The sequence below is a fragment of the Oryctolagus cuniculus genome, chromosome 2 (assembly GCF_964237555.1).
Source record: "Oryctolagus cuniculus chromosome 2, mOryCun1.1, whole genome shotgun sequence".
Lineage (NCBI taxonomy): Eukaryota > Metazoa > Chordata > Mammalia > Lagomorpha > Leporidae > Oryctolagus > Oryctolagus cuniculus.
In genome coordinates this window covers 44,842,236-44,858,259 of record NC_091433.1, presented here as the reverse complement: position 1 = coordinate 44,858,259, position 16,024 = coordinate 44,842,236, and the positions used below count along the sequence as shown (strand labels likewise).

Here is a 16,024-nt window from a genome sequence, read left to right as displayed (position 1 = left end):
AAACCAAGATGCTTTGCTCCTACTTGTGAGCAGCACTGTCGTCAACATTTTGCTGCTCAGTTTAGAAAAACACAAATTCTAAGTAGCTGTTGTCCCTCTAAGAATACATCAAGCAATGAAAATGCTTAGCCTGATTGTTTATTTCATTTGGGTAGATGAAAATGTAAGCTGTAAATCTTCAGGTCAAGATAAAGATTCAAATAGCTCTTCAAGAAAGGAACCACAAACACAACAACAAAAACATTTATAAGGCAAAAAACATGCATGTTTTAATAACAGTACAACATGTGGATGGCAGTGTCCCATTATCTCCAACTGGTGACTAATGGCTTGCTATGCGTCCTTCCAGGAGCCATGAGGACAGAAAATATCCCCACCCACAAGGACTTAACAGTTTAGCTTGAGGAGGAAACTGTAACCACATGAACGAAAAAGCAAACAGATGTTTATCTCATAAGATCCTAGCTTCTTGCACTTGGACACACAGCAGCAGTTAGAATACACCTAGTACACATGCTGTTTGCTCAGAGAGCAACACATGGGTCAAGGTCTACAGTGAAAAATCAGAGAGACCTTTGTTCTTTAATATAGATGAGACCAATGATTCTCAACCCGGGGTGGGGGTGGGCGGGAGGGGAGGGACACACCGTGCACCTCTAGCAAATAGATAGCCATGCTGAGAGTCTGGGTTGTACCATTGCATGTGAGGGGAGAGGCAGCAGGTGCTACTGCCACCTAGTGGGCAGATGCCAAGGATGCTGCAAAACATCCTACAGTGCACAAGATCACTCCTCTTCCAGGACAAAGAATTACCCAAAACGTCAATAGGGCCACTGTTGAAACACCAACTTAACTGGGGCTCCTCTGACTCATCAGGCATTACACAACATAAAGTGAGCTCAGGCCCATTAAAAATACAAAAAAAAAAAAAAAAAAGTTCTGAACTATCTATGATAGCCTTAATCTCTCCAGAATCTTATTATTTTAATAACCACAGAGGTTCACCTATTTGGCTATTAAATCAATAAATCAGCTAAAAAAAAAAAGCTTCTGGGAAACTTACTTGTTAATGTTGCTCCCTTCCTTCAGCCTGTCACCTGCAGCTCCAGTTTTTGTTGCTCGTTCACTACCGGCTAAGTCCACCAAGCTCAGTTTGCCCACTTTCTCCCCAGATGTCTACCAAAAAAGTGATAAACACCAGTACATAGTTAAAAAGTACAGAAATCAGACTATCTCAATTGAGTTTGTCTAAATCCTTCACTGCAGTTATTTACTGTTATTTCAAAATCATTTTGTGCTGGTATGCAACACTGAAACTGCATACTCTAGCTGGTAAATTCACACAGCAGCTACAGAGCTCCACTCACCCAAAAAGCCTGAAAGTTCATTATCTCAGACACAGCACCTTGAAATGACACACTTTGAAGACAGCCAAAACAGTTGAGAGAAATACACAAAATATTTTTTATTTTTATCATGGTTTGAAACTATACTTAAAACTTCATGAATATTTACCAATAATTCTGAGGCAAAATACTTGCAATTCTTACTGCTCTAGAAAAACACTAATCTGACTTTTATACAATAAAAGAATTCCTCAAAACATGTTCTGAAGTCTTCCATCTTACTCATATTTAATAATTCCTTCTTATTTCACAACTGCAGGTATCAGAGTTACATCTTTTTCTAGTTAAGATATTATATATACATGTATATAGCATTTTCTTTTTCAAAACTCATATACATACATGTAACAAATATTTTACTCTTCAGCAACAGTGCAAAAATAAAAGAAACCAATGCCAGTTGGATCCTTTTAAGACTTTCCTTTAAAATACACATGAGTATGTATTTCCATAAAATAAATATGTGACTAACAAAAGGATACTTGGTTTCCCAAATTAAGAGCACTTTTGGTTTAATAAAAAGAAAAGGCCTTCAATGTTTTTCGTTTTATGCTGAAAAGGAAATAGGAAACAAAGAACTTTTTGTTGTTTAACACTAGTCTTGCTGTGATGGTAAAACAAGAAAAATAGGCTTTCAGCAAATGAAAATCCTGCCAAACATAGCACTTTGCAGGGTGATTATTTTAACTCCTGGTATTTGAAATTAATACATAATAAACTATACAAAACTTCACACAAAAGAGGAAAACACACGCGTGAGTCAACAGGGACATTGTCAACGTGGCAGAAGTATAAATATGACTCCATTTATCCCTCACAAGATCCCCAACCGAAAACTCAAGAATTACTCAACAAGATCTAGTAACTTTACAGTACAATCTCCCGAGAGCAAGTCAGTCCTTCCAACACTAGCCACTTAGCAGAAGGCGACACTGCAAAAATAAACAAAATGCACTCAATCAGCTGCAGTGTCAGTCTTGGCTTCCGCAGTCGCCACCACTCGAAAGCTCAGAAACCCTGGGTCGCCACTTGCCTACCTTCTGAGCCACCCTCCCTTAGGTGGAGGCTAGGGAGCTAACCTCTGCCTCTGTCAGACACCCTTCAGCCAGGGTTCCCTAGGTGACACAGGGTCCATCAACCAGATCCTCTTGCTAAAGATGTGGAAAGCACAGGTAAAGCAGAGGCCATTGCCCTGCTTCCCTGTGTGTGTTTTTCGTGGCAAGCAGGTCATGGAAATGTGATGCTTTCTGCTGGAAGATGCCAGCACAGCCTCTGCCCTCCAGGGAGCTACGGGGCAGCTGCAAGGACAAAAGCACCGTCTTTAATTCTGCTTCCTGACCAGGGTCACAGGCTGTGCCTTGAACTCCTAGCTCTCGAGGCGTCCTTGTGGGTTCTGGAGGTTATTCCCCAAGATTTCACCTGGAACCAACTCCTCCTCAGGTTGTGGAAACATCTCTGTAGTCACCTCACTGTTTACAGTCCAGCCCTGTCTGCTCACCTGCTTGTCCAAGTTCTACCTGACACATGAGTGTGCCTAGGACTTTTAACCTGAAGAGAAAAAGACAAGCCATGATCCACTCCAGAATGTCAACACAAAGGTAACGCACTGGACACCTACCCCAGACTTCACGTCGTACAGAGTATGTGTGAGGGTGATTTTGAAGACTGCATGGGACCGGCTGCTCTCCTCATTCATGTTGGTTGCAGCAACTGTGCGAGATTTGTTACCCTCAGACATCAAAGACTCGATATCCTAGGCGGAGATAAGTCAGACACACATCTCATCATCCATGTAGCAAATATGAAAACTCTGCTACCCACATGGAATGCATTACAAATTTCATTACTTAGTCAACAACGAACACTGAACGCCACAGAGCACAACAGCTAATACTGTCTCTGAAAACTCAAAGCCCATTATTTTCTGCAGGCACAGACCAAAGAGGCAAGCTGCATTTAAAAAATCAGAAAAATTTAGAACCAGGACCAGCACTGTAGTACAGCGGTTAAAACCACTGCCTGAGGCCAGCATCCCACCCACATGGGTGCCAGTTCATATCTCAGCTGTTCCACTTCAGATCCAGCTTCCTGTCAATGACCTGGGCAAAGCTACCCAAGTGTTTGAGTCCCTGCTACTCAGGTGGAGACCCAGATAAAGCTCCTGGCTCCTGAGTGGGCCAGTGCTGGCCATTCTGGCATTCTGGGAAGTGAACCAGTGGATGAAAGATCTCTTTCTGCCTCTCCCTCTCTAACTCTGACTTTCAAAATCAAGAAATAAATCTTTAAAAAACAACAACTTTAGAAGCTATCCTTTTGAATCACACAGATGGATGCATTTGTCATGCTAACCTCACCTAATTAGAAAATTTTTTTTTTTTTTTTTTTGACAGGCAGAGTGGACAGTGAGAGAGAGAGACAGAGAGAGAAAGGTCTTCCTTTGCCGTTGGATCACCCTCCAATGGCCGCCGCTGCAGCCGGCGCACCGCGCTGATCCGATGGCAGGAGCCAGGATCCAGGTGCTTTTCCTGGTCTCCCATGGGGTGCAGGGCCCAAGCACCTGGGCCATCCTCCACTGCACTCCCTGGCCATAGCAGAGAGCTGGCCTGGAAGAGGGGCAACCGGGACAGAATCCGGCGCCCCAACCGGGACTAGAACCCGGTGTGCCGGCGCCGCAAGGTGGAGGATTAGCCTATTGAGCCACGGCGCCGGCTAGAAAATTTTTTAAAACTTAGATTTTTAATCATTGATTCAATACAACTTTACTATTTATACTTTTTTTTTAATTTGTTCATTTCATTTATTTGAAAGGCAGAGTTCGAGAGAGAAAGGGAGAGACAGAGAGACCTTCCATTCACTGGTTCACTCACCAAATGGCCACAATAGCCAGAGCTGGGCCAGCCTGAAGCCAGGAGCTTCTTCCAGGTCTCCCATGTGAGTGCTGGGACCCAAGCATTTGGGCCATCTTCCGCTGCTTTCCCAGGCTCATTAGCAGGGAGTTAGATGGAAGTGGAGCAGCCAGGACTCGAACCAGAGCCCATATGAGATGCCAGTGCTGCAAGCAGCAGCTTTTTTTTTTTTCACTACGCCACAGCACCATCGCCCCCCCCCCCCGCCAACTTTACTGTTCAAACAGATTATACACAAATAAGCAGCCAACAAATAACTTGTAACTTCTTCACTCAATGTATATCACCAGCTACCACCTTTGTCTATCTTACCAGATCTGTTTTGAATATCTACATTTGTACATATTTGTTCGAAAGTCAGAGAGAAACAGACAGACACACCTTCCATCCATTGGGTCACTCCTAAAATGCCCACAACAGCCAGAGCTGCACCAGCCAAAGCCAGGATATCAATCCAGGACTCCCACATGGGTAACAGAGACCCAGCTATTCCAGCTCTCATTGCTGTCTGCCGAGGTGTGCATTGGCAGGAAGCTGGAATCAGGAGTGCAGCCAGGACTCAAACCCAGGCACTCCATCATGCAGGTATCCTAGCAGTGTGTTAGCCACTATACAAATGCCCACCCCAAAGCCATCTGTAAAATGAGAATACTGAAAGACTAATTTTCTATATAGATTTACCACTTGCTTGCTAGTACTGATGAAAGAAAGGAGGAGGGGGGAGGGAAAGCCAAAGGAGGGGGAGGAAAGCAGGGGAAAGAAAGAAGGAGGGAGGGAGGGGCAGACAGAATATAATAAAGACCATGGATTTTCATTTTGTAAAATGCTGCAAGTTCTAAAATTGTCACTTAGTAATCTGAACTTCAGTTTCATTAGTAAGACTAATGAAAGACTACAAAGCTGTTAGGAACATCTACTTTACAAGGATTTTAATAAGGAAAAAGAAAAGACTACATGAAAGATAATAAGTCGCCTCCTATTATCCAGTCTCCTCTTCTTTCCAGTAAAAGAACCCAGCTTTTAGCTCAGCATATCACAGCAGAGCTGAGACTGCCTCTCCCAACCACCCTTGCAGCTCAGTCTGGCCACATGATGCATAAGATGGACTGTATAACACAGGCCCTCTGGGAACTCTCCTTAAAGAATGCAGGTGTGCTACCACATCTTGGTCCTAAGAGACTGCTTGAACTGTGAAAACAGGGGCATGGCTGCATCTCTCTATATGGCATTCTGAAAGAAACCTACCACCACCACTGGAACATTCACCCCTAACCCCTAGACTTCTTTCAAGTGAAAAGTCTGTGTAAATCACCATTCATTCACTTATTCAAATGTATACTAAGCACCTACCACATGCCAGGTACTCTCTAGACATTGAGGATACATAAGGAACACAAGAGAATAATCCACACTTCAAAGAACTGAAGCCCTATACAGTTTTTATGTTATCTGCAGCTGAACATAATTCTGACACATATATACAGTCTCATGTGTTGCTGTATAAATATAAAAACATTATTTCTTGAAAAGTTCAACAAAATAAAAGCCTCAAAAAAAAAAAAAAAAAAAAAAAAAAACTAAAACAAAACAAAAAAAAAGGATTGGAGGGGAGGGGTTGAGTGGGGCAAGGGGTATAAGTAGGCACCAGAACCCAGAACAGATAAAGGACAACAGGGTAAAATTCACAATCATCTAGATCTATTCCAAACCCATTAAGTCTGACAATCCTGAGGCTTAATTTAAAAGCTTCTTCCTCTTTAGCCTACATTTATTTGCTGGTCTCTAATCTGCTATCTCATTTTTAAGATTTTCACAAGAAGTGATTAAGTGATTCTATTGTAAGATTCATTTTTGAAAACAACAAATTAAACAAACAAGAACACTGTACGTCCCTCAGTTCCAGTAATTGACATAAAGGATGCTGTTACCTTGTAGCCTGTGACAGCCAGTTTAGAAAGTCCATCCACATAGGGTCCCAATACACTATGCTCTCTGACTTTCAACGTTTGGCGGCTTCTGTTCATAAAAAGCAAAAGAATTTATTTTTAATAATAATCTGTTTTTTTTAAAGACTCAGCTGTGCTCCATAAACATATATGCTGAATTCAAAAGAGACCCCCAAATAAATAAAACCCACTGATTTGATCCCAGAAGAATTTAAAGCGAACTTTAAAATCCTCACTGGGAAGAAAACCTTCATAATGTGGCAAAATATCACATCCTTCAAAAGGGTACACCGTGGGATGTCTATTTACTACACAAAGAATGCAGAGTCAAATAAATATGAACAATCTACTTGTCATTTCACAGAATGTGGTACAAAGGGCGGAAACTCAATAAATGTTAGCTATGCAAGGAAGGAAAACTACAGACCAATCTCAACCATGAATAGGGAAAAACAAAAGACAACAAACTGAATCTAATAACTACAAACACAAAATTGGGCTTACCCCAGGGCTGTTAGGCTGCTTTAACATTACAAAGAAAGATCCTGCACTTAATCACACTGACAGACTAATGGGGCAGGGGGAGGGGATGTGTGCGATCATTTTAATAAAGGCACGAACATGGAGTCAATAAAAATAAAAAATGAATACTTTTTTTTTTTTAAAGTAATCTTTTGGCAAACAAGGAACTGATAACTCAGTAAACTGCATCCACTAAGAACACAGAACACCACAGCATAGTTCACGTGACAGAACAAGAAGCAGCCAGGTGCCTGCTGGCCAAAGGGCACAAAATGCTAGTCAGAAGTTCTCGAGATCTATTGCACAGAATACTGACCACAGTCAACAATAATATAATGCACGTATCCAAACTGCTGAGGATAGGTTTTTAAATGTTGACCACAAAAATGTAAATACTTGAGGCTATGTTATTTAGTTTGATTTGATCATTCGACAATGTTTCCATAGATCGAAACATCATATTGTACCCTATAAATATACATGATTTTTATTTGCCAACTAAAAATAATTCTTTTATAAAATATAATACCTCAACCGTGAGATTACAAGTGATTCTTATTTTGTTTGTCCATATTTTCCACCATAAATGTGTGCTCATTCTAAACTATATAAAATCTTGTTTTTTAAAAAATAAGTAATGAATTATAATGCTTAAACTTGTTTGGCAGTTCTTCAATCGCTAAGAAATAAAGACCCCATTCCTCAGCTCGATAGGCAAGCTCCTTTCTAACCTGCTCTTACCCACTTCTCTTGTCTCGACTTTCTCATCCTCATCGTCTCTCCAGAATTCATTGGTATGTTTCCATTCTTAAACACACTATGGACTCCAGCAGAGCCAGAACAATGCCTGGACAACTGGGGTGATACAGCTTCTAGTACAATTCTGGCACCTAAGAGTCACTCAGTGAATAAGTGGTGATAAAGAGGACTCCCAAACTGCTGGCTTACAAGATGTAGAGAGAAAGTGCTAGTAACACAAAAGCGCAGAGTGGAAAGGAAGAAAGGGTCAAGAATGCACAACATGAGCAATGAGCACAGACACCGCAACCAGCCCACCACCCTCACCTACAGTCAGAGGCCAGCCCACCACCCTCACCTACAGTCAGAGGTCAGCCCACCACCCTCATCTACAGTCAGAGGCCAGCCCGGCACCCTCACCTACAGTCAGAGGTCAGCCCACCACCCTCACCTACAGTCAGAGGCCAGCCCACCACCCTCACCTACAGTCAGAGGTCAGCCCACCACCCTCACCTACAGTCAGAGGCCAGCCCACCACCCTCACCTACAGTCAGAGGCCAGCCCACCACCCTCCCTCACCTACAGCTGGAGGCCAGCCCACCACCCTCACCTACAGCTGGAGGCCAGCCCACCACCCTCACCTACAGTCAGAGGTCAGCCCACCACCCTCACCTACAGAAAGAGGCCAGCCCAGCACCCACATCTACAGAGGCCAGCCCGGCACCCTCATCTACAGTTAGAGGCCAGCCCACCACCCTCACCTACAGTCAGAGGCCAGCCCGGCACCCTCACCTACAGACAGAGGCCAGCCCAGGAACCTCACCTACAGCCAGAGACCAGCCCACAGCCCTCACCTACAGAGACCACCCCACCACCTTCACCTACAGTCAGAGGCCAGCCCACCACCCTACTTACAGAGACCAGCCCAGCACCCTCACCTACAGACAGAGGCCAGCCCAGCACCCTCACCTACAGACAGAGGCCAGCCCAGCACCCTCACCTACAGTCAGAGGTCAGCCCACCACCCTCACCTACAGTCAGAGGCCAGCCCGGCACCCTCACCTACAGACAGAGGCCAGCCCAGCACCCTCACCTACAGTCAGAGGTCAGCCTACCACCCTCATCTACAGTCAGAGGCCAGCCCGGCACCCTCACCTACAGACAGAGGCCAGCCCAGGAACCTCACCTACGGTCAGAGACCAGCCCACCACCTTCATCCACAAGTCATAGGAGGTCAGGAAGAGCTGTAGAATGGCCTTTCATGGAAGCAGCAAAGTTAGGGAACAGGGAAGTGACTTTCAAATCTAAACTGTTTACTGTCCTCCAGTATACCATCATGATATCTTCTCATGATTAGCAATCTTAGAGAATGTAGGATCAAGCATTGAAACCGTCACTATATAACTGTAGATGAAATATATATAGAACAGGAGGCTGGTACTATGCTTAACGAGTAAAGCCACCACCTGCAATGCCAGCATCTTACTTGGGTGCCAGTTCATATCGCAGCTGCTCCACTTCCAATCCAGCTCCCTGCTAATGGCCTGAGAAACGTAGTGGAAGATGGCCCAAGTGCTTAGGCCCCTGCCACTCATGTGGGAAAACTGGAAGGAGCTCCTGGTTTTGGCCTGGGCTAGCCCTGGCCATTGTGACCATCTGGTGAGTGAGCCAGTGGAGGATCAAAGATCTGTGTCTGTCTCTATCTTTCAAATAAATAAATAAATCTGTTTTTAAAAAATGAAATATGTGTAGAACAAATGTTTGGACATATTCCATTATTTTCTTCCTCTGATTTTTCTTTTTTCTTAAAGATAGTGCCTACTATATTTTTCCTGAGTAAAACAATGTAATCATGATACTGTACAAAGTAGATGTTGAACTAATAAAATTAGTACTTGAATGACAAGGCCAAGTTCTCCCAAATACTGTACAGCTAAAACGAGATCACATTTGAAGGTATCGATCCATTATTCTTCAACTTCCCCAAGGGCTTTTCATGGGAGGAAAACAAGGGCTGCCACTTACTGAGCACTTGCTATGTCAGTAAACGTCCTAAGACCTCAGCTGTACCATCCCAGGCTGTCTCTGAGATACTGTATAATCACAGCATTCTCCTCCATACAAGTTAGCCCTGGGAAGCATAAGGAATTTGCAAGATATGTGACAAGAAGACCTGGACACATAGCTACATGACTCCAAAATCCACCCTATGTATTACTAACCTACACACAAGACAAACTCATAATAAACTACTAAAGGTTATGAATAACTGTAGATAGTGAAGTCCAAGCAATTCCACACAAGCACTGTGGAATACAAAACAAAAGAACAAACAGGTATGCAGTCAATCAGTTAAGAATTTCTGGAATGAGTAAGTCTGGGCTGGACCTCAAAGATCTTCACAGAGGTTAGAGTGCAAGAGAAAGTATTCAAGGCAGAGCAATAAGACATACAGGGATATGAGAGTAAGCAAGCTGTGCGTGCCTGGGCTATCCTCCACCCACCTCCATCCTTGTGCTCCATCTAACTTCCACGAACTCTCTCTCCAACTACACTGAACTGACAAATCTCTCTCCAAACAGGTCATTTCTTTGCTTCTCCATGCTTTGCTACAGGCTTTTTCCCATGCCTGAACAGTTGTCAGCTAATCTCTCAGTGGACAAATGTCTACTCGGCACAAAACTCATAAAGTCCCCTCTGTGGACTCGTCCCTTCTCCAGCCACAATCACTCTCTTTGCTCTCTCTATTCTATCAGCTTCCCTACAAGTTATAAGCAGACTGTAGTACATTACAATTATTTGTCTATAAAACTTTCATTCTGTCCCAAGAGTTAAGACTTTCCTCTATCAATTTGCATGGTGCCAGGCATATAAGAATCACTCAATAAATGTTTGTTAAGTAAACTTTGTGAAGAAACAGTAAGTACCAATTCAGTCATCCTGTGAAAGCCTAAAGGTCATTACCTATGTGTACACACACACACACACACACACACACGGCGCTGGAGAGCACAGAGGTGGTTTCCTCTTGATCAAGCATCACTGAATCACTGCCTCTAAGATCATCTTCCCCGGATCATCTTCCCCATCAAAATGTAATTAAATGTCTCCCGTTGTCCCATGCCCTTTCTTTAAGCCTCAGCTCAGCTGGCTCTTCAACCTTCCTCATGCTATTTTGGCAACAGCAAGCTGCAGGTGGTCACCCCACTGCTGCAGTTCCTTAGAACTCTGTGCACGGAAAGGACGTCCTCACCTGCCTCCCGCTTTCCTCATTCAGTTAGCTGTGCCTACGGAGTCACAGGAGCATCTTCCGCTACTTCTGGGCCGCTTCTCTTCTGAAGTCTATGCCAGGAAATCACGGGCACTTCCTCCCCAGGGAAATCTTCAACCATTCTCAAGACCAGGTTTCCTATCTGATTATACCTCTCCTTCATCTCACAGCCTACAAACAGCTGAATTCCACCTAAAATTTCTTGGTTTAAGAGTGGTTTAAACCTACCAGTTAGGCTAAATGACAAATGTTCTTCAGCTATTTTTTGTCTGTGGCTTTGAATGAATCTGAGAAAGGCAGTATGACAAAAATGAGGGCACCTCAAAAAGTTGGTGCAAACATGGAGTTGAAAGCTAAGTTTCCTTTTGTGAAAAAAAAATTTTGAGACCCATGCATACATGGAGGTCTTCATAAAGTTAGGTAAAACGCCTACTATAAAAATCTGAATTTCAGAAGTTTTTGCACCAAAATTATCTTTTCATTATATTTGTCTACAAATTTTTATTTCATTATTTATTTGAAACAGACAGATAAAAAGAGACCTTCCATCTTATATTCATTCCCCAAATGCCCACAATTACTGGGGCTGGGCAAGGCTGAGTCAGGAACCCAGAACTCTATCCAGGTCTCCCATGTGGGACAGGAACTCAAGCGCTTGAGCAATCACTGGCTGCCTTCCAGGGTACATACAAGCAGGAAGCTGAGCCAGGACTTGAACCCAGACATTCCAATATGGGATACAGGCATCCCACACAGCTTCTTAACCAGTACACCAACACCTGCCCATGTCCACAAACTTTCTCAAACACCTTTGTACATGTCTGTTCAACCACTCTTCTCTGCCCCTAAATTCCTCTCTTCACTCAGCCCTAAGTTGAAAAGCCCAAACCTGGCTGCTTGCAGGAAGCTACTCAACATAATTCAAAATAAATCACAAAGATAGTTACTAGATGATTCTCTAATAGAATTCAATATAAAAACTTCCCTTAAGCCCATTTATTATGTCTTCATTAGTCCATAACATTGTAACATTGAAGGCTCAAGTTATTTTACCCTTTGGGATCCAGGAGATCTCTAACTTTCTCATTATAAATTTCCATGTAGGACACTTCTACTTTAAAACTCTGCTCTTCATTCTCCTCTTTCTGGGTTCGTTCAAAGAGGCTACTGCAAAGTCGTGGGATTAATCCAGGTTGGTCAGCTGTGCCCATCATGGTATAAGACTTCCCAGACCCTAAAAAATGAAAATCAGAGTTATTATGGTCTCAGATGTTTAAATACATAACTCTCTCCACTAGCACTGAATAAAATGCCCAAAATGCTTGAAGAAATATACTCAAACATCATATACAGAAGTGTCCATATGACATATATGAAAGTCATCAGAAAATGTCCCTTAGAAAATTTATTGTCCTTAATCACATGTATGCTAAAAAAAAAATGCCTAAAACATAAACTGGGGGGCCAGCGCTGTGGTGCAGTGGGTTAGCACCCTGGCCTGAAGCGCTGGCATCCCATATGGGCACCGGTTCAAGACCCGGCTGCTCCACTTCCAATCCAGCTCTCTGCTATGGCCTGGGAAAGCAGTAGAAGATGGCCCAGGTCCTTGGGCCCCTGCACCCACGTGGGAGACCCGGAAGAAGCTCCTGGCTCCTGGCTTCGGATCGGCACAGCTCTGGCCATTGCGGCCAACTGGGGAGTGAACCATTGGATGGAAGACCCCTCTTTCTCTCTCTTTTCTCTCTGCCTCTCCTCTCTCTGTGTAACTCTGACTTGCAAATAAATAAATAAATCTTTAAAAAAAAACCATAAACTGGGAAAATCCATACAACTTATACTGTTATCTCTGCTCCCACTCACTAATCGTAGCACAAAAAATATGGGTTCTCACTGTAATCCCCAGAGCAAATTAACTTACTGCCCTTTGGCAACAGTGTGGAAACCAAAGGACAATCTTTTTCTATGATAAAATCATTTTCTCCATTGTAATAGAAATTCATATTCATTTAAAAATTTTAAAACACAGGAATATAGAGGAAAATTAAATGATCATAGTCCTATTATTCCCAAACACTAACCATTGACACTTAATAATTCTTTTTTTAGTAGCAATGATTTCACAAACATGCTTTTAACCACACACAGTGTTACTCTGGTCACTTGCCACCTCACCCTAAAACTCAACCCCACCTCCCACTGCGCAGGTCTTTCCTGACATCCGCACACAGTGGCTTATTATGACAACTGCAACAGGCAAGTCTGTGAATTAGCAACATCTGACAGGAAAGGACACACGGGAGAAGAGCTGCTGGGGCATCTGCCCACCTTTCCCAGCTGCTGAGTAGCCAGAGCAGGGCTGGGGCACAGTCTGCTCAAGGTTGCTGCTCTTCCAACCACTACAAACGATGCTGCTTGAAAATATCTTAAGTAGTGTTTCTGGTGAAGAGCAGTTTCCAGCTGGACAAGCTACACAAGCGTAAGATACAATCATACAAGCAACTGGTTCACTTGTAACAGGCATTCTTTCCCTGACCACAGGGATGCAGAAGCTGAAAAGCTCCTTATCAATTGTAACCAAAAACAAATGAACAAATATGTTCTTTTAGGTCCATATTTCCCCATTATGATCCTTAAAGCTTTCAAAAGCAGGATATACAGGCATGGCTAATAATAAAGTTCAACAGTCATAGCTCTGTAATGTATTTAAAAAATACAACTCTACCATTGTCTTACGAGAAGATCAGGAAAGAAAAAGAATCCTAAGCCTAATTTCATTACGCCCATAATAAAAACAAAACAAAACAAAACAAAACAAAACAAAACAAAACAAAAAAACCTATAGTGCTTCCTGACAAGGCAAATCAGAATAAATCAGCAACATGCTGCTTGGTAAACATGACTATTTCATCTTTCACTGCGAGCTGTGTGCTCGTGTGATTTCATATGCTTTACCATACCTGTCTGTCCATAGGCAAAGATGCAGGCATTGTAGCCATCGAAAGCATTCTGAAGGATGTTCTCCCCCAGGCACTTGAAAACATCATCTTGACCTGAGAGACAGAGAATGCTGTAAGCCAAAACTACACATGAACAATTAAAAAAAATTCAGCAATATACAATCAGCTTATCTCCACACAAAATTTTTAAGCTTGATAAATGCTCCCAAAGGCTTATGCCCTTCAGTTACTTCTAATTAGCACATGAGGGACAATCAGTAAGAATTTTCTTGTAACACATAAGGCCATTGAGCCACCTATTCTATGACCACAGATTAAAACATCTAGATTTACACTTGGGACCCTGGTGTACCTGACTTTTTTATATTCCACTCAGTATATGTTTTTATTCAATGAGTACCAGAGTTTAGAACAATCACATCTACAATATATACCAGTTAGGACAGGAAGTAACAACTTGGACCCTTCCTTGAGCTTTTTTTTTTTTTTAATTATTTTTATTTGAACGAGTTATATAGAGAGAGACCTTCCATCTGCAGGTTTACTCCCCAGATGGCCGCAATGGCTGGAGCTGGGACAGGCCAAAGCCAGGAGCTTCATCTGGGTCTCCCACATGGTAGCAAGGGCCCAAGCACTTGGGCCTTCTTCCACTGTTTTTTCCCAGGTCATTAGCAGGGGGCTGGATCAGAAGTGGAGCATTCGGGACTCAAACCAGTACCCATATGGGATGTCAACATTGCAGGTCGTGGCTTTATCCACTACGCCACAATACCGGCCCCTTCCTTCAGCTTTTAATCACAAACATCAGTAACAGGGCTAAGTTTTTTAGCTCCAGGCCAAATAAGATACATCATCATCAGTCAATAATTACATGTGAACCTCACTGAGTTTCAAATAAGGTATGGAAGGAGGGCAGCTGCATTTTGGCAATGGCATGCTACTGTGTCTCAGTTCCTAGTTAATTAACCATACTTTTGATACTATAGCGATTTATAAAGTCATCCCTGGGCCAGCCAGACCAAATAAACTAACTTTTCCAACAGCCATAGTATGGTTCTTTCTCAGAACAGAAGCCAGTACAATGACGTTCAATATTTCAAAGGGATTGCTCATGGGTGGAAGTCTGACTCAGCTGTTAAGACATGATTGGGACACCCGCATCAGCCTCCAAGCTCCACTCCTGACTCCAACCTCCTGCTAAGGTGCATTCAGGGAGGCAGCGAGTGATGGCTTAAGTTTCCAGGTCCCCGTCACCCACACGTGAGACCTGAGTTGAATTCCCAGCTGCTGGCTTCAGCCTGGCCCAGGCCCAGCTACTGGCATTTGGGCAGTAAACCAATGGACAAGAGACCTTGTATGTTTCTCTGCCTTCCAAATAAATAATTTTTTTAAAACATAGATTCTTGGGGCCAGTACAATGGCATAGCACATGAAGCTGCTGCCTGCAGCGCCGACAACCCATATGGGCACCAGTTCGAGTCCCGGCTGCTCCACTTCCAATCCAGTTCTCTGCTATGGCCCGAGAAAGCGGTCGAAGATGGCCCAAGTCCTTGGACCCCTCCACCCACACGGGAGACCCAGAAGAAACTCCTGGCTCCTGGCTTCGGATAGGTGCAGCTCTGGCCATTGTGGCCATCTGGGGAGTGAACCAGGAGATGGAAGACCTCTATCTCTCTCTGCCTCTGCTCTCTGTAACTCTGCTTTTTAGATAAATAAATATATCTTAAAAAATTAAATAAAATTATTCTTGGAGTAGACCTAATAGCACAGCAGGTTAAGTCACTACTTGGGACACTCACATCCCATATGAGAATACCAATCTGAATTCTGACAACTCTGCTTTCAATTCAGTTTTCTAGCTTCCTACCAGTATACCTGGGAAGGCAGCAAATGATGACCCAACTACTGGGGCCCCTGTCACTCATGTGGGAGACAGACTGATTTCCTAGCTCTTGGCTTTGGGCTAGCCCAGCCCTGGATGTTACAGACATTTGGGGAGTGAATCAACAAGTGGAAGATCTCCTTGATTCTCCCTCTGTCACTCTGTCCCTCAAATAAAATAAACCTTTAAAAAAAAAAAATTGGGGCTGGTGCTGTGGCGCAGCAGGTTAATGCTCAGGCCACTGCAGTCATTTGGGGACTGAACCAGCAGATGGAGGATCTGTCTCTCTGTCTCTCCCTCTCTGTCTGCAACTCTGCCTTTCAAATAAAACAAATCTTTTTTAAAAAGGTCATAAAAGGGGTCAGTGCTGTGGCATAGCAGGTAAAGCTGCCACCT

General features: G+C 43.3%; 1 protein-coding gene across 2 annotated transcripts in view; it reads right to left on the bottom strand.

Annotated features, from left to right (window-relative positions):
* Nucleotides 1–16,024, bottom strand: part of KIF13B (kinesin family member 13B) — a 216,976-nt gene that overhangs the window by 111,870 nt on the left and 89,082 nt on the right. For both annotated transcript variants that reach the window (XM_051842522.2, XM_051842523.2), the window contains exons 5-9: nt 13,747–13,839; nt 11,843–12,023; nt 6,241–6,328; nt 3,025–3,159; nt 1,064–1,176 (exon numbers count right to left, since the gene is read on the bottom strand). In XM_051842522.2, the coding sequence (XP_051698482.2) occupies nt 1,064–1,176; nt 3,025–3,159; nt 6,241–6,328; nt 11,843–12,023; nt 13,747–13,839 (610 nt within the window). The remainder of the gene's footprint in view (nt 1–1,063; nt 1,177–3,024; nt 3,160–6,240; nt 6,329–11,842; nt 12,024–13,746; nt 13,840–16,024) is intronic.